The 27,251-nt window shown below is 46.2% G+C and overlaps 1 protein-coding gene across 1 annotated transcript in view; it reads right to left on the bottom strand.

The window, feature by feature from the left end:
* Nucleotides 1–27,251, bottom strand: part of THSD4 (thrombospondin type 1 domain containing 4) — a 593,206-nt gene that overhangs the window by 460,405 nt on the left and 105,550 nt on the right. The window contains exon 5 of the mRNA XM_037047150.1: nt 8,584–9,031. Within this exon, the coding sequence (XP_036903045.1) occupies nt 8,584–9,031 (448 nt within the window). The remainder of the gene's footprint in view (nt 1–8,583; nt 9,032–27,251) is intronic.

Below are 27,251 nucleotides of genomic sequence, written 5' to 3' on the forward strand. Positions count from 1 at the left end.
ACCCTAGAAACAGCTAGTAGAACAGAATTTCACTTTAATTGTGTCCCCTCAGGCACCAGAGCAATTGCAGTTTTGTTTTCTCCTTCCCCAGGGTCACCCCGGTGAAGACTCCAGCTCCTTTGTTCCCAAGTCTTGGCTTTCCAAGTGCTTCCATGATGAAAAAATGACTACTTCCTTGATTCCTTGAATACTTGCTATTTTTTGCCCCAGCTGAGAAAGTGCAGGGCTGCGGAGAAAGCACGGAGGCCTCCCTGTGTCCTTCACTGCTGTCTTCCACACGTGCAGGTGAAGCCATCGCTCACTGGAAAAGTACCTGATTCCACGGGGAGGTTCCCAGAGAGCCCCCTCCTCGCTCCTCATCCATGACAGGAGTGTGAGGGGTCTCTCGGTCTCTGCCACTCCCTCTTCCTAGAACACTCATCCACACCTGGTAACCTGCCACTGTCTGCAGACTCCCACGGGCCTGTGCGCAGGTGCAGTGGTACCTGTGCTCTGCACTTGCGCTCACCTAGTTACGGGACTCTCTCCCACTGGACTTTGCGCCCCTTAGGGACAGAGCTTAGGCTAATCTCAGTGTCCCTGACCCAGGGCCTGACCTCTGACCCCACTCAATGTCAGTGCCGTGCGTGTGCACGCACTCCAAGCCAGAGCCCGCCCAGTGAGTGACCAGGAGAGTGGCATTGGTGGTGGCTGGGACTGACGCCTGCTCTAAGAGGCCCCAGACGTTCTGTCTGTGCTAGAGCATGTGCCACCTCCACTTCCCCACACACTTGCAGGAAAGAGAGAAAAGACCTGTCTTATCTTTAAAGATGACAGGCAGATATCAACACTGCTGCATTTATTATTGATTGGGCAGTATTTCAGAGAAGAATCTGATATGAATCTGACGATTCTAAGGACACCCAGGATGCTTAAAATTCCACATGACATTATAAGACAGGGTTTAATGTAAAATGCACACATTTCACCGGCATGAAGCTATCTATAGTTTCACTCGCCTCACTTTACACATGACCAGGGCTGATTGCATTGAAACTACCTCACAGCCAAAATGTGGGGCTCTGTTGGGCAAAGGGAAGGGACTCTTGATCACATCTAACCCATAGGGCAAAGGGGCACCGGGCATGTCTGACCATTTCACCCACAATTCTGTGACTTAACATTCGGGAATTGAAAGCTGCTCAGATACGGGAAGAGCTCACTCCACCCCTATCTACAGAGAGGCATGTAGGCCACGTCCATTTATCCGAGTCCAAACAGTGTACTTACTAGCAATGTGTCCACACCATGCCAAGGTCCATGGACATATGGCCTGATCTGAACCTTACACCAACCCTCTGGAATAGGAACTGTCATTCCCACTTTACAGATGGTCCTCAGAGAGTGAAGTTACTTGCCAGAGGAAATGCAACAGTCTGATGTTGCAGCTCAGGTTTGCATCCAGCTCAGCTTTGCTCCCAAACCCACCATCCCTTGCCGGCCTAACCTTCAATTTACCCAGTTGCTTAAAATTGTGTTCTGACTTTTCACTGTGTTTTAAAGAGTTTCTCGCTCATCTATCTCATGCACGGAAGTCAAGCAAGGCCATGTGATATTTCTATATTTTGAGATGATAAAGAATGAATTCCCCATTCAGACTGTGACTATTTAAAATAGGAGGAAGTGAGAGGGGAAAAAAGAAGGAGGGTCCCTACCCACTGGCAAGCATGGTCGCACCTGAGTTTCTGACACAATCTTGCCTTCTAGTCTGTGACTAAGCTGCCTCTTTTGCCCCCCAAAGCTCTTCTTTCTCTTTTCCTTTTTCTTTTTTAGCCATCTTTGGAAGCCCAGCTCAATCGTTCCAACCTCAGTAGAGTTTTGTGCAACCCTACGGCCTCCCGGTCTGTGCTGAGTTCACCCCCTCACGAAGTGCTCCGGCACCAAGTGCAATGACTTACGAGCAGCTGCAGGTGGCACCTGCACCTTCCCCACCATGGGACTGTGAGGGTGTTGTCAGAGGAGCTGTGACCAGGGATGAGACATTGCTCTGAGATATGGAAGTCATACAAGCCATTTCCCCTAACTCAGAGCACCCCTCCTGTGCATTGCCACACATCTCAGAGCTGAGCGCTCTGCTGTGGGACTGGAGTGGCCTTAGAAAGGGGACATTCCATCAGAACTGAGGTGGGATATAAAGGAACTTAGTTTCAGGGATGGCCTCTGAAACTTGCAGATATTTCCAGCCTTCCCTGGCCTACTTTCCCTTCTTTGTCTTCTCCCAGATCATAACTGAAGAGATCTACAAATGCATGCATTATTTTTTAATCTTTTGAGAGGACATAAGTATAACCTACATTCCCTGTTAGATTAGTATGATTTTTCACAATATTGCCCTTTCGATTTTTCTCTCTTCGAACAGGAAGATTTGCAGGATTTGGAGGTCCGTGTCATCTCTTCCCATTGGACACAGGGGAGGATATGTAAAGGTCTACATAAGGTCACTGGCGCTGGAGGCTGCGGCACATGGGTCCCCATGGACAATGAGCAAGCAGGACTTCACACAGCAGGACAGGGACCACTCTCCTCAGGAAGGCCTGCTGGCAACGTGGGTCCTTGGCTGGCGTCCAGTAACTTAGATTGTAAAAGGGTTTCCACCACTCCTAAGTGACATGAGTGACCCATTATGCCCAAACCATATGCACAAACAATATAGCTTTTGCTACACATCCGCTTTCCTTTGGGACTCTGGAGTTTTAGTAGGTGGCAGGCAGAAAGTGCCTTTGTGTGCAGCCCCCAGTAACAACTTTGGGCAGCGTCTGTGACCAGCTTCCCTGGCAGACAACACTCCACACGTGTTGTCACAACTCGTTGCCGGGGAATGAAGTGTGTCCTGTGCAACTCCACTGGGAGGGGACCCTTGGAATGGAAGCTGGTGGCTGCTTTCCTCTGGACTTGCCCCACATGCCTTTCTTTATCTCTGCGGATTTTCCTCTGTATTCTTTCATTGTAATAAATCACAGCTGTGCCTATGGCTACATGCTCGTCCCGTGAGTCCTCCTGGGAAATCATCAAACCTGGAAGTGGTTTTGGGGGCCCCTAACACAGAGAATTGTGAAGTGTTCATAGGATATAGACTGTCCAGTCAAGATGGCAGCAGAGGCGAACAGTACTCAAATCCTCCCACAACCACATCAAATTACAACTAAACTACAGAACAACCATCCCTCAGAAACACCTGAAATGTGGCTAAATGAAAGTCCAACATCTAGGGATTTAAAGAAGAGGCCACACTGAGACTTGTAGGAGGGGTGAAGACACAGAACAGGCTGGTCCCACACCCATGTGTGGTGGTTTATAATCAGGAGGGATATCTCAGCTGCACACATCTCCCCTGAGGTGTGAGAGGTCCCAGCCCCACACCGGGTCCCCCAACTCTTGGTTCCAGTATCAGGAAGACAAGCCCCCATAATTCTGGCTGTAAAAACCAATGGGGACTAAAGCTAAGGGAGTTAGAGGGCTTTTGGAGTCCCAGGCAGCTCCTTTTAAAGGGACCATGCATGAACTTACTCGGACTCACCTGCTCTGATCTCCAGTACTGCAGCAGTAACTTGAAAGGCACCAGGGACATATGGGAGAAATAGAACTATCTGGCATCAGGGTGAGGGCTAAGGACAGGGGCAGGTTTCTCCCAGAGAGAAGTGCTGGCAGAGGCCATTGTTCCTTTTCTGAGCCCTCCCCACATTAAGCCATCAGGGGTGGGGCACCATATCTGAGTCTCCACCAACCTGGCTAACACTGTTTACCCTGCTCTGGTGATCCGCCCCCCCCAAGACTCCACCTGACCCAAATTTCAGGCCCACCCATTTCCAGCGGCTTTTCTGCACAAATGGCCTCTCTTGCCTCATGCTTCAGACCCTCCTAAAATCTCCCAAACAAGCAGCATCTGGCCTCTGCACACCCTGTACCTCTTGCTGAGTGGCCCAGGCCTGGCACTAGGAGCAGCCAGCCTTCATTCACAGTTTGGCCTCTTCTGGGCACATCCAAGCCCAGCATGAATAGCAGCCATTTGCATATCACTCTGTACCTCCTGCTGGGTGATCCTAGGCAGGGCACAAGACATGGATGACCTCACACTTTTCCGGAGGCACCAGAGGCAATGCACCTAGTGGTCAGCTTTGGACCATACCAGATTATAACCCTACCACCTTGAGGAGTGACACACTCAAGGGGCAGATGTGGTGAGCACCAAAGTCCCATTGAAGCAAGTCCTGCTCCTTATGGTCCACTCCAACCCAGCAGTTCCTTGAAGCCAATCAGCCTGGGGTCAATCCCTGAATGCCAAAAGCAATCAAGGCTCAACTCCAATCAAAGCATACAGCCCAGTTCTGGTGACTGCGGAGTCTGAGCCATGGGACCCTACAGGACACCTACTACATCAGGCCACTCTAACAAGTCTGGGAGAGGTAGCAGCTCTATGTAATACATAGAAACAAACACAAGGAATCAGCCAAAATGTGGAAACAAACAGGTCCCAAATGAAAGAACAGGAGACGTCTCCAGGAAAAAAAAAGCTAAATGAAACAGAATCGAACTACCAGATACAGACTTCAAAACAATGGTTATACGGATGATCAAGGAACTGAGTGAGAACATCAGCAGCATGAAAATGGATATGGAAACCATAAAAAAGAACCAGGTAGAAATGAAGGATACAGTAACTGAAATGAAGAATCATTTACAGGGAATCAACAATAGAGTAGATGAACCCAAGATCAGAATAACAATTTGGAATATAAGGAAGCAGCAGAAAATACCCAATCAGAGCAGAAAAAAAGAAACCAAAAAATGAGGATAATGTAAAAAGCCTATGGGACAACTTCAAGCATACCAGCACTGACATCACAAAAGGAGAAAAGAGAGAGCAAGAAATTGAAAACTTATTTTAAAAAATGACAGAAACCTTCCCTAAGCTGGTGAAGGAAACAGACATACAAGTCGAGGAAGAGAAGAGAGTCCTAAACAAGGTGAGACCAAAGAGACCCTCACCAAGGCACATCATAACTAAAATGCAAAGGTTAAAGACAAAGAGAGACTCTTAAAAGCAGCCAGAGAAAAAGCAGTTAGTTAACTACAAGGGATTAACTTTCAGCTGATTTCTCAATAGCAACTTTGTGGGCCAGACAGGAGTGGCAAGAAATATTCAAAATAATGGAAAGCAAGGACTACAACCAAGATTACTCTACCCAGCAAAACTATCATTTAGAGCAGAAGGGCATACAAAGAACTTCCTAGATGAGGAAAACCTAAAGGAGTTCATCACCACCAAACCAGTATTATATGAAATGTTAAAGGGTCTCCTTTAAGAAGAAGAAAACAAGAGATAAAAAATTTGAAAAATAAAATGGCAATAAATACATACCTATCAACAACTGAATCTAAGAAAAAATAAGTGAAGCAGCAGAACAGAAACAGACTCATAGATACAGAGAACATTTTGACAGTTGCCAGATATGAGGGGGCTAAAGGGCTGGTGACTAAGGTGAGGGAATGAAGAAGTACAAATCGGTCGCTGCAGAACAGTTATGGGGATGTAAAGTACAGCATAGGGAACATAGTCAACAATATTCTAATAACTATGTATGGTGTGAGATGGGTATGAGATTTATCAGGATGACCTCTTAGTAAGTTACACAAATGTCTAATCATGAGGTTGTATACCTGAAACTAATATAATATGTCAAATGTAATTGAAAAATCAAAAATAATTTTAAAAAATGCAAGTATCATAAACAAAGCAATAAACAACAAATGTTGGAGAGGGTGTGGGGAAAAGGGGACTCTGGTCCACTGTTGGTGGGATTGCAGACTGGTACAACCACTATGGAAAACAGTATGGAATTTTCTCAGAAAACTAAAATTGGACTTGCCTTTTGACCCAACAATTCCACTGCTGGGATTGTATCCTAAGAACCCTAAAACACCAATCCCAAAGAACCTATGCACCCCAATGTTCATAGCAGCACAATTTACAATAGCCAAGAGTTGGAAGCAACCTAGGTGCCCGTCAGTAAATGAATGGATCAAAAAACTATGGTACATATACACAATGGAATTTTATGCTGCAGAAAGAAAGAAGGAGCTCCTACCTTTTGCAACAACATGGATGGAACTGGAAAGCATTATGCTGAGTGAAATAAGCCAGGTGTTGAAGGACAAATACCATATGATCTCACCTCTAACAGGAAGCTAAACAACAAAGCAAACAAGCAAGCAAAATATAACCAAAGACACTGAAATAGAGAACAGGCTGACAGTGACCAGAGGGGAGAGGGGAGGGAATTTCAGGGGAAATAAGGGAGGGATTTAGAGGAACCTATATAAAGGATACATGGACAACAACTGAGAAGGGTGGAAATGGGAGGGAGGGGGGAGGATGGGGGGTGGGATGGGATGGGAGTAATAGACAGAAAACTGTACTTGAAAAATAATTAAATTAAAAAATTAAAAAAAAAAATGCAAGTATCATAGGGTATGACCCAGATCACAAGAAGCTGTGGGCTTATAAAAGGACGTGCAGTAAGAGGACCTCAAAGGCATGCTTAGCAACAGGAGTAAGTAGGGTGTGGCTCAGGGTGGTGGGGTGCACTGGGGAGGACACTGCAAAGGTTACAGCAGAGAAGGCCACTGCACCGGCACGAGCCTTTGTCAGCATTTTATTAGTGTCACTTCTTTGTCTTGGGTTTGAGAAATTGCTTCGCCTATTTCCAAAATGACAGCAGGCATCATGAATTCACAAAGATATTTAAAGATTCATTGCAATTCAACCTCTTCAGTAGTGGATTACCCCAGAGCCCAGAGGAGCCATGGCTGACACGTGGGGAGAGACAACCCTGCTTCAGACAGCACAGGTCTGGCAAAAAGAGCATGGCTCAAAAAATGTAGGTGAAATGAAAGGATTGCTTAGTAGGTCTCAGGTTCCCATGCTCGCCAAACGCCCTCTGCCTTTCCCTGCTCCTTACGATTTAGTTGGTCTTCAAAATTAAGAAACAGACGAGTCAATGGGAGAATGTGTTCTTCATCGGAAATGAATTCATTTCATTTTAAAAGGATTGTAGTGGATATTCGAGAACAGGGACCGTGTCGAATCAAAGGCACTAGCCCTTCTTTTTGATTTATGATCCTCTCAGCTCCGCGAGGCCCATGGTACGACTTTCCTTTTATCTTCCGGGTGCCTGGTCTGTTACACGACAAGCAATGATGCTCGCTTAAGACTCACCAGTTGACTGATTAGTAATGGCTTTAGGAAAATTACTGCTTTACAGAAATTAATAATTGCTGAAGTCTGTCAGTGTAAGAACATGCTAAAAAGCACTCCAGGCATTTAGAGGAATTATTAAAATCACAAATTAAGTCATTTCTATGGACTCCATGGCAGGAAATATATTTTTAATGAGGAAATTGAAGCTAATATATAACAGCTGTCCTGTTACTGAGTAATGGTGTATTAAGGCAGATTAAATTATTAATAAAAATATGGCAACTTGGAAATTTAACCTTTACACACACTCCATTCCTTTCTTTTTAATATGTAGTCTCTAAACTGATGTTTTTTAAAAAATCACATTTGTTCGCATTAAGAAGTTGCCATTTGTCATTCCCTTCGCTACTCATTAGCAGTGGAATCTTCAGCAGGCAACTCACTGTCAGGCTTCCTCGTGATCCAGTGACTGAAGGGTGTGTGCCTGGAGGAGCAGGAGCCCCTGGGAAACTCACTGGATGATACCTATGCTAATTAGACGCCCAAACTCCCACTTATTTGGTGCCACCACCGGCTCCCCTAAACTAGCCAAACTGACCCACATCCCCAATCAGAGAATATTGTTCACATAGAGATGCTGAGAATTTGGAAGTTGTTTGACATGGAGCAATAGGTTGTCAATAAGTGATTCAAGAAGTTATTCACAAGTCACTAAAGGCATAACCTGAATAAAAAAAAAAAGAAAAGTAGATGGGGAGCATAAATGGAGAGAAATGGGAAGGAAGGTTTAAAAACTGCCTAGCATTAGCCTAGCACGCAGGGGAACAAGGTGATGCAAAAAGGAGGACTCCGTGTGGGACCGCCACTGCCTCCGCCTTCGGTCTCCGCCCCTTCTGCAGAGCTTCCAACAGCACTAAGCTGGGACAGAGCACCTGGGGGTCACAGTCGCTGTGGTCCCTGGGAGCTACTGTCAGGAAGACCCAGGGAAGAATTTGCCATTTTCAGTGGAAAACAAGTGCTGGTTACTAGTCATTCTGACCTTGGACTTTGGAATGGGATTTGCCCCACCTATCTTTCTAGCAAGACACCAACTGCTTAAGAAATAAGGATGTTTTAGTTCATCCATAAAACAGATAACTGCCTAATGGACTTCTCAGTTTGCCATAGCAATATTTTCCCTTTTTTTTCTTTTTCACTCCTTTCTGCCCCCCTCTATTGAAAAAAGACCTACAAAATACAAAAACATGGCCTAGAAAAGCCAAGTCTCGTGTCTTCCGCATGTTCACTGCCATCCCACAGGAAGGAGGAGCAGCCATCGTGCAGACCCGGATTGGCGGGGTACTCACGTCGGTGTTGCACAGCTTGTACTGGCGATAGGCCCCAATGCAGGAGATGGCTGCGGACCGGCCTGGCTGGGAAAAGCTCTGGGCTGCCCTGGGGGCCCCCATGGCATGGCTGCTACTAAGTTCTGGGCTGTGGAAGAGACTTGAAGTCGCAGGGAAACCTTGGTCATAGGTCAAAGGGAGCTGGTAGACGGAGGTCTCTGAGGCCTGCAGTCCAGAATGAGGGCCACCGTCACTCTGGTACAGAGGTCCATGGTGGGGGGCCCGGCGGGCTGGTGGGCTATAGCCATGGCTAGGACTGGATGCCCCCTGGGATCTGGATTGCCGGGACGAGGGCTTCTGCCTCCGAAGCCTCTGCGGTGAGTGTGCGGAGTCCGTCTGCAGTGGTAAGATGTACGGGGCCTTCCCATAGCCATACTTGCCAGGGCCGATGGGACCTCGGGTCCTGCTGCTACGGAAAGACACACAAGAGAGGAGATGAACAGTCAAGGGAACTGTCATGTTCACCCAGAAGCTCTGGTCCACAGTAGAGGGACTGGATAGAAATGGAAGCTTGGGAGAGAGCCTACGGTGGGGCAGGGAGGTAGAGGGGGCATTCCCAGAGCAGGGGGTGCCGTGGGGGCTGGAACAAAGCTCTGCAGAGGCTGGAAGGTGGGATGAAGAAGGGAATCAGCCGTGTGTGATGTCAGGGGTTGAAACTGGGGTTTGGATGGTAAGCTGTGGTTGGTACATAACTTACGTCAGGGGGGTTGGGTATTTACATGGGTTATAGGGAGCCACTGAAGATTTTTCGAGAAGTGTAAGACATAATTGTAATTTCAGCCATAGTAACTTCCTGTTCTTTTTTTTTTTTTCTGATAATAGTCTGTGGAGTTTTTTTCCTCACTCAACTATGCCTGATATTTCAGACCCTGTTTCCATTACCACTCATGCCCAAATAGCTTTTCCAGGTAAGTAGAACTCAGCTAAGCAACCAAATTCTAGTGCAGTCCTGGGCCTGACTTGCGCTGGGTCAAACTTAATCCCTGAAGCAATGAGAGGAGGTTCAGTGACTGGAGACTCCATCACTCTCCAGGCAACCCACGCCAAACAACAGGTCGGCAGCCATCTTCCTGTCGGTGTGGATTTTGTCGAGGCCGGTTGCCTCGTGAAACCTTATGAAAATCATATAAACAGTGGTGTGCTTGGAAGGGCTTGACAACTGGCATTCCAGAGGGGGGAGAGTTGTAGCATTTCCTCATTTCCGTAGGACAAATACTCCCACCATGGCCAATTTCAAGCCGCCATTGTGGAGACACAATCAGCTCCAGCACGCACTGCCTGTAAACTTACCCCACAACAATGGTTGGCATGACAAGGGAATGGGAGAGAAGCACAAGACAAACCGAACGTGGTTCTCAAGACCTCGGCCTTACAACTGAAAGCAACTAGAACATCACACAGGGCAGGATGAAGGAAGGCCTTGGAGGCACTGCCGACACGTGCTTTGGGAACTCCGAGGCAAGAGAAAGCCCTGTGGTCTAGAGGGATCTGAGAAGGTTTCGCCACCACTGCTCTGTGACTTGGGAAGCACAGGGTCCAACATTCTGTGGAAGGACTTAAGTAAGCCATGTAACTCTTATTTGTAAAATGACTGAACTGGATTAAATGACTGTGAAGGTCGTTCCAGCTCCAAACGTATGTGCTTCCATAATAATTAATTCTACTTTTACGTAAAATTGGAAAGGTGCCCAAGGGTTTCTACAAGATGGCCCCATTAAAATAAGCACATTAAAATAGCAATCAAGGTGGAACATTAATTTTTGCCCTCATGAGGAAATTCTTTCTTCACTGTACATAACCACCGAATATAAAATTTAACAGACCACAACTAATTATTAACATCTTTATCACTAATTGTACCTTCATTCTTAGCTGATATGCCTTTGAATTAAACTACACTACAGTGCTTATTTTGCCTTTAGGCACTTCTCAATTAATCTTGGCAACACTTGGGACTCTGTTAATGATGGGGGATCCAGCGTGCTGCTTTAAGAGATGCATTTAAGAAGTTAGTCTTAAAAATATGTATAACTTGAGTGTAATTTGCGTTTTTCTTTCTCATGCAGGCCAGGTAAAATGAATGACATCATGCAAAGGCAAAGGAAAGAATTTCTCTGTGTGTGTATGTGGGTGTCTTTTTTTTTTTTTTTAAAGATCTGAAAGCCTACCAAAATTTCTAGCCTCAAAGTAAATACTGGGTGGAGAGCCCCAGCTGAAGGTAACAGAAATGGGGACCTGGAGCAGAGCTTCTCAACTTGAATGTGCCCAGGAACCACCCGCAGATCTTACTGAGAGACAGGCCCTGGCTCAGGAGGTCTGAGGCGGGGCCTGAGGGTCTGCATTTCCTACAAGCTCCCAAGTGATGCTGGGGCTGCTGGTCCACAGACCCACAGCTCCGAGAAACAAAGTCATGGCATCAAATGGAAATTCCAAACAAAACAGTGAAAATTCAACAGCCAAATTTATCATATATTGAAGAAATATAGGAATAGATTAAAAAACAAGCAAAAATCTCTGAGTTTGTGACATCTGTAGAAACCCTGCTGTCCCAGGCCACCCTGCATACTGCCGTTCACCCCGAGGGCTGAGGGCTGACAGGCCCTCAACCCCTGGGGGCCGAGGAGGCGGGGCACCTGCTGGTGGCTGAGGCCTTGTCTAAGCATCTTTTCAAAGGCTGCCCATCACTCCTGAGGGGGTAAGGCATACATGTGCAAATGTGCAAATGTATATTTTTGTATTCGCACTGCCTTCTGGGAGGCTCTGTCCAAGCAGGAACACCATTCAAAACCCACGAATAGCCACACCATTTGAAAGATGATCATTTGTAAACAAATGACAAGCTTATTCTGAGAACCAGACTAAAAAGAATAAGCAGTCAATTAGTGTGTGATCATGAGAGATGTGATTTCTGAATGCTTGACTCGGAACACTTGGACCCGCAGCAGGTTCATCCCCACTTGGCCACAAGGACGCGTGTTTCCCTCACAGCTGGTCAGAGCTAATCAGCCTGACGGTTCACAATGGCCTCCTCCCCACCAGGCCACTTGCAGAGCGGCTTACATGAACCAGGCAGATTTATGCATAGTTGGGATAATAAGCACAGATGTGGCCGAGGGGAACCTTGTGGCCAGTTACCGTCCCAGGGGTCCATGCAGTAGATGCCTGGGGGGCTGCTAAGCTGATTAGTTCTGCTTGGTCTCCCCATAACCCATCGCCAGAATTTTACTATAGCCTCCCCTCTTGTCAAAGCTCTGACTAATTCCAGAAAGTGAAGCCTTAAGAAAGAAACAGAAAAGGCCTGGTTTGAAGAGCAAAGATATGCATGCCAGTGTGGCATAGTGGTTAATGAATGACTTAGACTCTGAAGCCAGGGTTCCTGGGTTTGTATCCCACCTCTGCTACTTACTAATTTACATGCTTACTTCTTGAACCTTTGAAAAAAATTACTCAGTCTTCTGATGCCTCAGTTTCTTCAAATAGGTCCAAGACCAGGATGAGCCCAGTGAAGCACAGAGCATCAGGTACATTCTGGTTGAACCTGAGAGTAATATCTTCTTAAGTTTTTTTACCTAAAGGACTAGCCCTAGCCCAGTCCTCAGTTTATAAATAAATACGATGATAGCATCTTTCTCACAGGTTGTTGCAAAGAGTAAACAAGTTAGTAAGAGCAACAGACTTAAATAATGATTAGCATAGAGCATGCATGATACAAGTATTTGCATTGAAAAATGTTCTGGATTGGCCATTTAATAGCTCTACAAACTTTGGAAAAGACTGTGCCCTCAGTTTTCTTACCTATAAATGGGAGTACACCCACTAGGATGGCTATGAGAAAAAGGACAGATAATAAAAGTGTTGAAGAGGATGGAGAGAAACTGGAACCCTCACACATTCCTGGTGGGGATGAAAAATGGTGCAGTCGCTTTGGAAAACTATCTGGACATTCCTCAGAAAGTGAAATATAGTTACCATGTGCACCAGCAATTCCAATCCTGGGTACATACCCACAGAAATGAAAACGGATGTCCACACAAAATCTTAACTCAAATGCCTTTCAAGTGAGAATAGACAAACAAAATAGTAGTACACAACTCAGCCACAACAGGGATGAAGTATTCATGTACACTATGGCACAGGTGAACCTTGAACACGTTCTAAGCGAAAGGAGCCAGACACAAAAGGCGTATTTGGTACACTTCCATTTACATGAACTGCCCAGAAGAGGCAACTCCACAGAAACAGGAAGTGGACTGTTAGTTGACGGCGATTGTGGGAGAGGAGAACAAGGAATGATATTAAGGATACAGGATTTCTTTTGGGGATGATGAAAACGTTCTGTAATTAGATAGTGATGATGGTTGTAGAACCCTGTGGATATACTAAAAACCACTGAATCATACGCTTCAAATGATGAGTTTTATGGTACGTTAATTTATCTCAATAAAGATGTTATTTTTTACATGAGAACATGAATAATATCCATGTTATCTAGTAACAATGATGTAAAGATCAAACAGAGGTTACTAACAGGAACACATTTTTTAAATCTAAACACAGTTTCTGTCATGTTTTCCATCATGTGTTTCCACAACCTTTAACACACAAACCTTTACCGAGCAACTTCTGTGAACATCTACCAAGCACTGTGTGCGACGCTGTCCTGCCTGGCCACACGCCCGGCCCTGACGACACGCGTAGATGCACAGCCCCTTCCCGACAGCACGGCTCACCGACGAAACGCCACAGCAAGTGTTCTGGCGCCAGGGCCAGGCCCAGCTCTTCCAGTGACCTGCCATGGGTTTGGCGGAAATTGCTGTTTCTTGAGAGAATGGCTGCAAATAGCATTTTGGAAAGGGTAATAAACACATAAAACATTTTCCTCACAACATGCTGGCTGCCATCCAGGGCCTCATTATATGTGATGTTATGCAGCTTTGTGATGTTCATGCTAATCAGTGTGATGATTCCACATCCAGGCTCCTAACTGGGCAGCAATGCTGGAAATGTGTCATCTACAACCATCAACCATAACTGACGACACCCATATTTCTATTCCCTGTCCAAACCCCTGTCCTGTAAATCAACCGCACAGACCCAACTAACCTCTAGGCCAAGGGTCCCCAACCTCCAGGCTGCAGACTGGGCCTTTTAGGAACTGGCTGCACAGCAGGAGATAAGCTCGACTGTAATGCGCTTGAATCATCCCAAAACCATCCCCTATTCCCTGGTTCATGAAAAAACTGTCTTCCACAAAATTGGTCCCTGGTGCCAGAAAGGTTGGGGACCACTGCTCCAGAGTAGAGTCTGCTCATTACTTGTGATGTGCATGAAAGTCACCTGGGGATCTTGTCAAAGTACAGCCTCTCATTCTGCATTTCTAACAGGCTCCCAGGTGACGCCGATGCTGTGGGCACTGGGTCCACACTTTGACAGCCTCGCAGAAATCTAAAACTCAACACATTCAGGCCAAAATTTATCCTCTTTGCTCATCTCTAATTCTTTCTATACTCTCCATCTCAGTCATTCTCAAACTTGAGCAAGCAACAGAGTTACCTGGAAATCTCGTTTAAATTGTTCAAATGGTCATTGAACGCCACATGCAAAGTGTGATTCAGATCTGAGGTGGGGCCTGAAAATGTGCATTTCTAACAGGTTCTCAGGGAGGAGTTAAGGGGAAGAATTCAGAGGTCCGTGGTGCTCCACGCATGCCTGGCAGAGCAGGAAAGCCACCAGCTGAGGCTGTCTGTCCGCTGCTTGCAGCTAGGAGATGACATTGTACCTCTTTCCTTAGTTTCCAATACGGAGTAAACCAAACAGAGTGAGACCCTGCTCTCCGGAAGCCAAGCTGTTTGCATTTCTTACACTCTCCAAGTTTATCCCTTTTGTTTTCCCTTAGAGCTCAGTCAAGTCTCTGCGAGAGGGCCAGCCTTTCTCAGCTGTGCTAACATGAACCACCCGTGGGCCACCGTGTCCCTCAGAGCAGCAGCCCCAGGAGCCGGCCTGCAAGGAAGCCCAGCCCCCTGAGCCAGCAGCCCCAGCTGGAGCCCTGAGCCAGCTGCCCCTGCTCACACTGCTTCAGCTGGAGATTCTGGGTTGTACAGCATTACAAAGGTGGCATTCTCTGCAGCCAGGTGCCTAGACTGAGTGGTTAGGTAAACAGACATCAGTTCTTCCACAGGGAAGATGGGAAGGAGGCCTGTAGAGTGCAAGATGATTTATTCCTGAGATAGCTCAGAGAACCAAAGTGGATGGTACCCCTGCATTAGAGGCTGTTGGGAAAAATCAAAGAACCTACGGAATCTCACTATATCTAATGAATAATCTACACTGATTTGAAGGGATCCTTCATGTCGCATTTGTACTTTGCACTGACATTATATGCCAAAACTAAACTCTTACTCAGCCAATGTTCTGAGGCAAATTTACCTGGCCAGTCTTAGCACGGAAGACAGCCCTGAGGAAATAAGAAGGCAAACATCATAGGCTCCTACTCACAAATGCAGATACTGCCTCCAGAGCGCCACGTTCTCCCTCCCTCTCCCCTCTCATTGAGGAGACACGGCATTTCCAATTGGCATTTAAAGTCTGGAGAGAGGGGAGGGAGATGTAGCTCGCAACTATCAACTAACATGCTTTTTCCAAAATCTATTAGTATGACCAAATGCATTTTTAAAGAGGTTTTCGTAAACATGTTAAAAAGACACTGAGCCATAGGGGTCCTACGTAGGATTAACATCGAGAGTGCTTACAGAGGTACACAGAAATGAGGGCTCAAGGGTCCTCAGCGCGGCCCCGTTGAGCAGGTGTCGACGCCTGAACAACCCGAGTAGAATCACGTGTTCAGTAACATGTGGTTACTGAACCCCACCCACGCCCACTCCACAGTGCTTCTTGAATAACCTTGATTACAGCCAGAGAAGACAAAACCAAAGATCCGCGCACAAAAAAAAGGAAAAAAGGTCTCTTTAGAATCTGGAAAACTAGGCTTTGTCTGTCACGAGCCAAAGTCCGAGGCATGGAGAGCACAGGTACAGTTTGTACTAAAGAAAATGAAGAAGGTGCTATGGCCTAGGAAGTATTTCCTCAAACCAAAGGAAATGAAACATTCACCAAGCAGGCAGATGAGGGAAGGACGGAGAGGCAGTGAGCAGAGATCAGGCCGCAATGCTCTGGCCTGAGGAGGGAAGCAATAGACACTCCAGATTTGTTTAGGAGCCTGAGACAGAAAGGACCCGCAAGCTTTGTAGGCCAGCCCACATCCCACCTGGCCACTGACCAGGGCATGGGAGGAAAGTGTAAAGGTGGAGGCCCCCGAGTATGCTCCGGGCCATGTAAAGGGGTCTCTGTGGAGATGGTGGCAGCAGAGGAGAAAGGCAGCAGTGAGGCAGAGCAGACACCCTGTCCCTTCACCAACTCGGCACAGAAGCCCTTCACCCGGGGATTCAAGTCACCCAGGGATGAGGGAGGCGAGAATCCCAATGGAACCAATATAAACCCTAACTGATCATGTTTAATATGATGTCTCTGAGCACTGGAGTTTCCTGGAATTGGCAGTTTTCCTGCAGCAGCAGAAATAGAGGCTCAGGGACCATGCCAGCCATACAAAAATCAATTGAATCTTGCATACATATGAGTATGATTATAATTGTAATTGTAAATAATTGTAAATTATTGTAAATAATTGTAAATCAGGGACTTCGGGCCAAGATGGAGGTGTAGGCAGGCACACTGTGCCTCCTCGCACAACCAAAAGAAGGACAATAGCAAAAACAAAAAGCAACCAGTACTGACAGAAAATTGAACTGTATGGAAGTCCAGCAACCAAGGAGTGAGAGAAGAAACATCCATTCAGAGTGGTAGGAAGGGCGGAGTCATGCAGCTGGAGTGGAGAGGACCCATTGCAAGGTGGTAGCTGGCAGACGCGGTGGTCCCACATTCACGTGCATATAAACTGTGTGGAAAACTGGGGAGCGAGACATACCTCAAAACCCAGGGTCCCAGGGCAGGGAAATAAAGCCTCAAACCTCTGACTGAAAACACCTGTGGGGGTTGAGGCAGCAGGGGAAACTCCCAGCCTCACAAGATAGTTCACTGGAGAGACCCACAGGGTCCTGGAACGTACACAAGCCCACCCACAGGGGAATCAGCACCAGAAGGGCCCAATTTGATTGTGGATAGCAGGCAAGTGACTGAAAGCTGGCACAGAGCGGAGCAAGCGCCATTGTTCCCTCTCAGACCCCTCCCCCACTGATAGCATCAGCAATGTAGGTTGCCTGGTCCTGGTGACCAACTAAGGCTCTGCCCCTTACTATGCCACAGGCACACTGAAACAAACGAAATAAATGGCCCAAGTGAAAGAACAGATCAAAGCTCCAGAAAAAATGCCCTGGCTGGTGTAGCTCAGTGGATTGAGCACAAGCCTGCGAACCAGAGGATCGAGGTTTGATTCCCAGTCAGGGCACATGCCTGGGTTGCAGGTCGGTTCCCTGCAGGCCATTTCCCAGCAGGGGATGCACAAAAGGCAACTATACACTGATGTTTCTCTCCCTCTCTCCTTCCCCTCTAAAAGATAAATAAATAAATAAATAAATAGATAAATAAATAAATATTTTTTAAAAAGCTCCAGAAAAAATACAACTAAGCGATGAAGAGATAGCCAACCTATCAGAAGCACAGTTCAAAATACTGGTAATCAGGAAGCTCAGAGAATTGGTTGAGTATGGTTACAAAATCGAGAAAAAAATGAAGGCTACAAAAAGTGAAATAAAGGAAAATGTACAGGGAACCAATAGTGATAGGAAGGCAACTGGGACTCAAATCAGTGGAAGAAGGAAGAAAGAAACATTCAACCAGAAAAGAATGAAGAAACAAGAATTCAAAAAGATGAGGAGAGGCTTAGGAACCTCCAAGACATCTTTAAACATTCCAACATCTGAATAATAGGGTTGCTACAAGGAGAAGAGGAAGAGCAAGATATTGAAAATTTTTTTGAAACAATAATGAAGGAGAACTTCCCCAATCTGGCAAAAGAAATAGACTTCCAGGAAGTCCAGGAAGCTCAGAGAGTCCCAAAGAAGTTGGACCCAAGAGGGAACACACCAAGGTACATCATAATTACATTACCCAAGATTAAAAATAAGGAGAGAACCTTCAAAGCAGCAAGAGAAAAGAAGACAATTACCTACCAAGCAGTTTCCATCAGACTGTCAGCTGATTTCTCAAGAGAGATCTTGCAGGCAAGAAGGGGCTGAAAAGAAGTATTCCAAGTCATGAAAGGCAAGGACCTACATTCAAGATTGCTCTATCTAGCAAAGCTTTCATTTAGAATGGAAGGACAGATAAAGTGCTTCCCAGATAAAGTCAAGTTAAAGGAGTTCATCATCACCAAGCCCTTATTATGTGAAATATTGAAGGGACTTATCTAAGAAAAAGAAGGTAAAAAATATGAACATTAAAATGACAACCAACTCACAACTATTAACAACCAAAAATAAAAAAATTAAAAAAAAAAACGAACTAACCAAACAACTAGAACAGGAACAGAATCATGGAAATGGAGATCACATGGAGGGTTATCAGCAGGGGAGTAGAATGGAGAAAGAGGGGGGAAGTATAGGGAACAAGAAGCATAAATGGTGGGTACAAAATAGACAGAGGGCCCTGGCTGGTGTAGCTCAGTGGATTGAGTGTGAGCCTGCGTGCGAACCAAACAACCTCAGTTCGATTCCCAGTCAGGCCAGTTTCCAGCAGGGGATGCACAAGAGGCAACCATACATTGACATTTCTCTCCCTCTCTCCTTCCCTTCCCCTCTAAAGATAAATAAATAAAATTTTTATTAAAAAATAAACAGAGGAAGGTTAAGAATAGTATAGGACATATAGAAGCCAAGGAACTTATATGTACCACCTGTGGACATGAACTAAAGGGGGGGAATGTGGGTGGGAGGGGGTGTGAGGGTGTAGGAGAATAAAAGGGGAAAATGAGACAACTGTAATAGCATAATCGATAAACTATTTTTTAAAAAACTGTAAATCTGAAACACAGCCTAAGCATCACTAAATAGAATAACGAGTGAGCTAAATTCTGGAAACGACCAGAGCACACAGTGGAGCGCTATGTGTCTGTTTAAGAGAGTGAGGCAGATGTGTGTACTGATGCAGAATTATCTCCAAAATACAGTTAAGCGAGAAAGAACAAGACACCGAAGACCACCCAGGAAAAAAGACGTGCCCTATGTAAAAATGCATATGTTTGTGTGTATGCAGGACACACTTCTGAACTGCCACAAAGGAAACAGGCAAAGGTTCCCGCTGGGAAGCAGACTTCCACCGGTGGCAGGCAGGCAGATTCACTTGTCATTTCTTATCCTTTGTGCCAAAATAAAAAAAAATGTTGCCTTCTGCACAGGATTTCAATATACGAAAGTAATATGAAAAACACTAACCTGTTTTCCACTGAGTTTCTACAAATGTAACGATGGATGTGGGAGGGTCATAAAAAGCAAATGCAGGAATCTGCTATCAGAACTCTCCGAAGCCATGTCTGCTATACAGGCAATGCCACTAAGAGAAGCCAAGTCAGTACACTTAAAACTTAAATGCACAGACATTATGACTGGACACAAAATACACTCAGAAACAGGCTATAAGTCCCAAAGACTGAGGAGACAGAAATAGTTTGGGGACAAAATATTCTTCTGAAATAGCACTGTCAACAACTGAAAAGTCATAAACTCCCAGAAAGATTCTAGATCAACAAAGGCCATCAGCAGCCTCTTGCCCAGACAGCACCGTTGTTGAGTGAAAGGTTCGGCTCCTTCACAAGTCCTCCCATTCTTCGGGGCAAGGCTTGCCAGTTTCTTGCTCCTGTGTGCATGATCCCTGATTCTAGCGGCGGGTCTGACCCAGAACCCAGAGGCTCTCCGTGCAGGTTTGTTGAAATAACAAATACGAGAGGCCAGAGTTAATTGCTCAGCATTTCTAACCAAGGGGTTGTGAAATCTACCTCTCTGGCTCTATCAGTGGAAATAAAAAGGCTCCGAGTTCCAATAAGCAAGTAGTGAGGACAGCCCCACTTATCTGGGTGGACAGCTATGGGAGCTGGTGAAAGTAAAAGTCAGGAGCCATTGGCCACCTAGAGTGACCAAAGAGCGTGAATTCCAGGGGAGGAAGATGGGGGCCACAGGGGAGTGGGGGTGAACAGTAGCTGAAGGGAAGAGACCTGCGTTTATGGAGGAGCCACAGGATCCCAGGTAAACTGGATTGAAAGTAGTCCGCAGCCTGAAACTGGAAAGAGAGCCCCATGTTCCTAAAACCCTCCCTGTTCCATGATGATCACCTGCCAAGGGGAGAAAAGAGAGCATGTGCTAAGTTCAAAGAGGCCGTGAGCAAATGGTTTAGGTTGAGCGCATCTGTCTCCTGGGAAGCTCAGAACACTGAAACGGCTACCAAGGCTGTTCCAGGCAATCGATCATCTGGTGTCTACAGAAGATAAGAGGAAAACTAACCACTTAGGGAAACAAAAATTAAGATGATGGAAACAAAAGCTCTCTTGGTTGCCTACTGTGTGGCACACTGTCATATACATTAGCCATTTTGCCCAGATCTACTGCAATACCGAGAAGGACTTTAAGGCCTGTATCTGAGGAACAGTGTGAGAATCAGCCGACAGGTTTGCTCTGAGCCTTCAGAGGAGGAGGATCCCAAAGGCTTACAAGTTGGGGAGGGGAGAGGAAGAGGGCGGGACACAGATAGAAGTGATGAATTTGTACTAATAAGAGAAAGGAAAGAGGTCTTTTCATCAGCAGATTCAGGAGCATCACCTGGAGTCGAGAGGCAGGCAACCTAGCAAAGGGAAGCAGAAAAATGGTTTTGGAGCAACTGTGAGTTTCAAAGGCCCTTTTTGCAACAGGAAGCCAAGCCTCAAAAATACCTGTGCTCAGTGTGACCCACCCACTGGTCTCCCAGGAGGTGAGGTCCACAGGGTGGCCCCTACACATCCCTAAAATAAGACTGAGGGCAGCCTTCAGAACAGACACAGTCTGTCTGGGACGAGGACCTGGGAGATGACTTGGACTCTGACTCCAGCTGTTGCCTCAGGCTCCTTCTCCTTGTCTGGGGGATGGTGTTTGACAATGAGACAAGTGCTCCTCACAGTGCTCACTGTGCGGCTGAGTGGTCCTGCATTTCCAGGGTGCACCTGAGAGGTGGAATGAGACACGGAAGTGGGCGTCCAGGGAAACCAATTTCAGACCAACAGAAAGCAGTGGTGTCCAGCGGCTGCAGGGATGCCACACACAGCAGAGCAGGTATTCACTGCGCAGGGACATCTGGGTACTGAAATCCACTGTGTCCTCCCGGCGGGGAAATGAATCTGGTCAGAGGGAGAGGCATCTGGTTCGGAGTCACACAAAGGTGAACAGTGAGCTGGTGGGTGTCCAACAGAAAGGCATTTCCAGTTAAGGCTGAGCCAAAATTACAGAACTCAGAACAAAGAGGTGATAGTCCTACCCTCCTTTGCACTGGGCAGGGCACCTGGGAAGGTGAGGAGGGGAAGAGGTCAACTGGGACAGAGGCAGTAACGTGGAATGGCAGGAAGAAACGAGGAGGTGCTCCACTAAGCAGGTGGGATCAGTCACAGGTTACCAGTGTCATTATGGCTAAGTCACTCCCCATCCCTCACTCACCCCCAGCAGTGAGAAGGGAGAACCATGCCTACCTCAGCGGGCTGTCACATGGGTGAAATGACACAGGACAGGTAAAGTGCCTAGAGCACCGGGCTTGGCCCTCAGGAAACACTCCATAAATAGGGGTTACCGTGAGGGTGGTGCTGTCCCCAAACTGAGAGACACAAAGCCTGTAACCTTGACACGGAAAGGTCACTGCAAAGGCATCCGGCTAAGCGTGGGCTGAGGGCTACCAAGCCGGCTTTTCATGAAAGAACAGTAAATGCTTTCATTTCTCTAGTGTAACTGAGAGCAGCCCTCTTAGGAGTCCAACCTGTCGCTGGTATGGGTTGTAATCTGAACCTGAGCAGCCCTCCAGGGCCACAGGGGCTTAGGGAAACCAAATGAGATTACTCGTGGGGCACAGTGCCTGGCTGGGGCAAGTGCTTAGCAAATATGGGACTAACCCCTCTCCCCTGGGGACTCTCAAACAGTGCCTCCCGCCCGGGGGCTGACCCCCAACAGGCTGAAGGAAGCTGAAGGACCATTTTCTGTAAATTCTGCTGAATTCATTAATGCAACAGTAATAACAATTATGATGCAACTTACATTTCTTTTATGCGAAAGACCCATGGGGGAAGCAACAGTATTTCTCTCACATGCTGGATGTCGCCCACCTCTGAATTTTATACCACCTTCTATATGCCCACTTGCCATATACCACTTCATTTTTTCCTTCGTCCTAAGTATGAAATATTTTCAGTATAATAATCACGTGTGAAAATGACACATACCTTTCTCCCTTGCAACAGAGGAAGTGATTTAGGTGTAAGTCTGTCATCTTTAGTTAACTGAAGGAAAGAAGAATTTGTTCTAGAGTTTTAGCCCATCCCTCAAAGTGTTTAGCATCATATACTGAAATAAATTCTGTGTTCGGATAGCAACAACTTACTGAACACCTGCCAAATATTTCCTCTGTGTTATCCCATTTAAACCATCACTGCAAAAAGCAAAGGGGGTCCTTACTCCTATTTTATGCATAAGGAAACTGAGAGTAAAAGACATTAAACAACCTGCCTAAGCTAGTAAGCCTGGGTGAATGAATATTATTGTGATATTAACAAATGTTACCGAATGAATGAATGGTAAGCTCTTAAGGAGCTTAACAGCTGCAATACAGCACAGCTTATAAACACTAAATGCCATTCACAGAGCATGACAGGGATGGGCTGTTTGGAATGAGAATTTACTGGAAAATGGTGGGGGGGATCATTATTTCCCTCAAACTCCAGAAAGAAATGTTTTCAGCACTAGTCTACAAAGAACTGTGTTCCAGTCTCTTGAGGAGAAGAGAATCTAAGTTAGCTGCTGCTAGGCCCATATGGCCACAGGGGACCAAATATTTCCGTATGAGAAAGATTCATGAGAGAATAAAGAAAATAACGTGCCTGGAAGTCAAACCATGAAGAGGAAAAAGAAGGCGCTAGGGGCAAGACCTAATCTCGACCTTGGCCTGACCTGTGGGGCATTGGGGTGAGATTAAAGTTGGGGGCAGGAAGGGATAATAACAGGGGTTAAGAACATGAACTTGGGGTAGACTCTAGTTCAGATCCTACAATCTACCACCGCTGGGGCCCGAGACTCATCACTTCCTCTCCCTAAGAGCAAAATTCCTCTCACGGAAAAAAAAGGGGCAGGGCGGGTATGATACAGATACCTTACGTATGAGAGTCCTTTGAGATTTAGCTCGAAGTCTTAAACACAGAGTATTAGTTTCCTAGGCCTGCCATAGAAAACTACCACAAATGTTTGGTGGCTTAATACAACAGAAATTCATTCTCTCACCATTCTGGACACCAGAAGTTTAAGTCAGTTTCAATGGGCTGAGATCAAGTTGTCGGCAGGGCTGTGCTCCCTCAGGAGGCTGTAGGGAAAACTCTGTTTCCATGCCTCTCCCAGTCCCCGTGCTGCCAGTATCCCTTGGCCTCTGGCTGTGTCACTCTGTTCTCCAAGAACAGCACCTTCAAATCTCTAACCTATCTTCACATCGCCTTCTCCTCTGCTCTGTGTATCAACTCTCCGTCCGCTTGCCTCTTACAAGGATAATCATGGTTGCACTTAGGGTGCACCTGGATAACCTAGAATAATCTCTACATCAAGATCTTTGATGATATCTGCATAGTCCTTTTGCCAAATAAATTCGCACTTTCAGGCTCCAGGGATTAGACTCTGCTATCTTGGGGCTGGGGGAAGGTGAGCGTTATTCAACTTCCTACACAGTCAACCCTCAGTGAACAGCAACTGTGAATGATCTTGTCACTGTTAGTACAGATTAGCCAAAAGAACTATGTATGGCCAGAAAAGGGTCTATGGATGGGTGAGAAAGAGAGGCTGTTAGCACTTCCCAGGAGACCCAATGGGGGGGCCACAGCAGTTGTCCCCAAACCCTCTCACACACAGGTAAAGCACCTGGACCCACAATATAAGCTCAGAGTGGCGGCGGGCAGATTGGGGATGCTGGGGTCCGCAAGCCTGCATCCAGGCCCTACTCTGCTCCTTCTAGGAGCAGGAGGCCAGGGCTCAGTGCCAACTAAGATGAGGCTGCTTGAGGCCCAAACAGCGCACATGTAAGTGCTGTGGCACAGGGTAGATGCCATAAAAATGACTGTTATTAACAAATGAGTCCACAACGTATGCAGGGAAGATAAGAAAATGACAGTAACCTGCACATACAGGAAACGTCCCTGCTCCCACCCATACTACAAGGCATGTCAGGCTGACACCAGGCATGTGTCCAAGGGGAAGTCCTAGGGGTCCCAGATGCAAAGCCAAGATCCCCCTTCTGGGACACACATATTGCAGTCAGGCTTTTTCCATAGCCCATCATATCTTTCTTCTGAAACCCAGAGTTATGAATGACTTGGAGGGGGTTCAACATAGCATTCTTATGGCAAATGTGATCTTTGTTCTGATAACTAATGAAATACTTCTGACACTTAATGAAATGCCACAAGAAATGAACAAGGGCTCTTTGGAGTCTTGTCTGAGATCAGAGTAACTCAAGCTTAAAATCTGGCTCCAATCCTTCCTAACCTACAGGCAGCAATGTAAAATGTACATACCAGTGGGCCCAGCTCCACTGCAAACTCTCCCACTGAACAGGGCTAGGATTTCCGATTTAGAAACCAAAGCATATTAAAACCCCGTTTATCTGGTTAGCATCAACAGGTAACTTCTTGTCAAACAATTCAGGGACTAAGTGGAAATCCTGCTTCAAAAGGTAAAGAAATGAAACCTGCCTCGCAGGAAGAAAACAAAAAACACCAAAAATGTGAAGTATACATTTCAAACAGATGTACCTGCCTTCTCTGCTGATGGCCCAGGATTGCCAGGGAGGTTTTCCAAGGAGAAACACAAACAAAGCCAAAGATTTCCCTTCTCTTTGCCATGTGGTTTCTGCCCCCTGTGTGTAACAAGACTCCCCAGGTATCTGCTGCAGGTCAGGAAACCGGCATGTGGCTTTGTGAAGTTTAATGAACAACAAGTTTTTTTATCTTGCATCATGGAGCCCCCAGGGCTCCAGGGGCCCCCAGAACAGAAATAACAGATTGCTCCAGAGTTATTAATGATGAAATGCAAATAGCCTCCAAGAAAGTGGGCAGGGAAGGAGGAGCTAGAAAAACAAATGAGTCCTACCAGCAGCCAGGGACAGTTCCCTGGGGAGGCAGGAAAGGGTGACTAAAGCCTGTGATCTAAGCTTGATCTGTCTGTCCTGTTTCAAAACTAACAGCCCTTTCAAGCAAAAACACACACGTGTGTGTGCAAACACACGCCTATGTGCACACACACACACTGCACACATGTGCACACTCACACTCATAGGCACACACGTGCACACTCACACAGGAAGTTACAGAAAAAGACACAAGGCTCTAAAATTCAAAGATAATATATATGGTCAACGATAAAATAATCAGCTATGTTGTTTTTGAACAGCATCTTATATTTTTAAAAATACTTTTACAGCTATTACCTCATTTGACCCTCTCAATAGGCCTCTGTGGCAGACAGAGGACATATAATTATGCACATTTTATAGACTAGATTAAGTGATTCCCGAAGGCTATCCAGCAGGCAAATGGGAGGACTGAGACAGGAAGTGAGGTCTAATGACTCCAAGCCCAGGGCTTTTGTTGAGGTAAGAAACATGGACGCTTCCAATAGAAAAGGGCCAATGCCCAGGGGGAGACCAAAGAGAAGGTCAGACGTGTCAATGAGACTTTTCGGAAAATTCATGTAATGAGACAGAAGTCTGAACAGAGGGATTTGAAGGGTAGTGATGTCGATGCATCTGAAGAGAAGGACATCCATCATCTCCTAGAGTGTGTTTGAAAGCATGTCTGGGGGCCGCATCTCCCAGCCACCCTCTTCCCTTTCCAGTACTTGGGATGACGATGGTGGTGGGAGCATTTAAAATGGCAACTGGGCCTCAATAATGCATCAATAACTAGCAGGAGACTGAAACTAATGGAATAGATTCCCATTTTTACAAACATGTTATCTAAGGCCCAGAGAAATGAGGCAACCTGCCCAAGATGAAAACACTGGTGAGTTGGAAACTGGACCCTGGACTTTGAACTTGGGATGCAGGGCTCTTTATCTCATGTAGCTGCCTCAGGCATCTATTATCTCCCATCCAAGTACTAACCAGGCCCGACCCTGCTTAGCTTCGGAGATCCGACGAGATCGGGCGCGTTCAGGGTGGTATGGCCGTAGACAGGCATCTATTATCTTTAAGCTCATTAGCGGCACTGGTCTTGGTTAACATCGATGCCCAAAGAATACTGAAAGGCAGGGAAGGATGCACAGCTTTCTTCTTTAGGGGGGAAGTCCTGCTAAATTTCCCATGGACAACAAGTAGACGTGATGTGGCAAAGTGGCCAGTGGTCCTGCTAGCATAAAAATTGTGCTATTCCACCCTGGCTGGTGTAGCTCAGTGGATTGAGCATGCGCTTATGAACCACATGATCGCGGTTTGATTCCCAGTCAGGGCACTTGCCTGGGTTGCAGGCCAGTTCTGAGAGGGGACCCACGAGAGGCAACCATACATTGATATTTCTCTCCTTCTCTCCTTCCCTTCCCTTCCCTTCTAAAGATAAATAAATAAAAAATCTTTTAAAAAATTGTGCTATTCCTTTAGTATTCTTTTTTTTTATGTATTTGAGAGAGAAACATAGATTTGTTGTTCCACTTATTCATGCATCCTTTGGTTGCCTCTTCTTTGTGCCCTGACTGGAGATCAAACCTGTAACCTTGGCATATCAGGATGATGCTCTAACCAACTGAGCTACCTGGCCAGAGCACCTTGGGTATGCAAGATGCAAGCATCGCTATGGTCATCTGGATAATGCTCCTGCTAGCCAAGATGTCCACATCTTAATCCCTAGAACATGGGAATGTTACCTCATGTAGTGAAGGTACTTCGCAGCTGTGATTAAGTTGAGGATCTTGAGCTGGAGATGGGAGCCTGGGTTACCTGAGTGGGTGCAATGTGATCACAAATGTCCTCATAAGAATGAGATCACCAGGTGAATGTTATAGAAAGAGCTAATGGCAGAAACAAGAGGGTCCCCTGGAACTCCCAGCAGGAAGTAGCCCTGATGACATCTTGATTTTAGACTTCTGACTTGCATACTGTGAGAGAATAAATCTGTGCTGTTTTAAGCCACTAAATTTGTTGTAAGAGTTATACCATCAATGGGAAGCCAACACACCGATTGCAAAAGTCGAGGGCATGTCTTCACTGCCCAGATAGTAGATGCTCGCTTCATGAGATGTGGCACAGCCAAACATTCTGAAAATCACAAGGGCACGAGGAGAGATTTAGACTGACTATACATCACATACATTGCCCAGCTTTAAAATGGGAAAGAGTTGGTTTTCGACGTTTATGGGAACATCTGT

Source organism: Sturnira hondurensis, unplaced genomic scaffold (assembly GCF_014824575.4).
Source record: "Sturnira hondurensis isolate 20B ecotype Veracruz unplaced genomic scaffold, ASM1482457v3 Scaffold0005329, whole genome shotgun sequence".
Lineage (NCBI taxonomy): Eukaryota > Metazoa > Chordata > Mammalia > Chiroptera > Phyllostomidae > Sturnira > Sturnira hondurensis.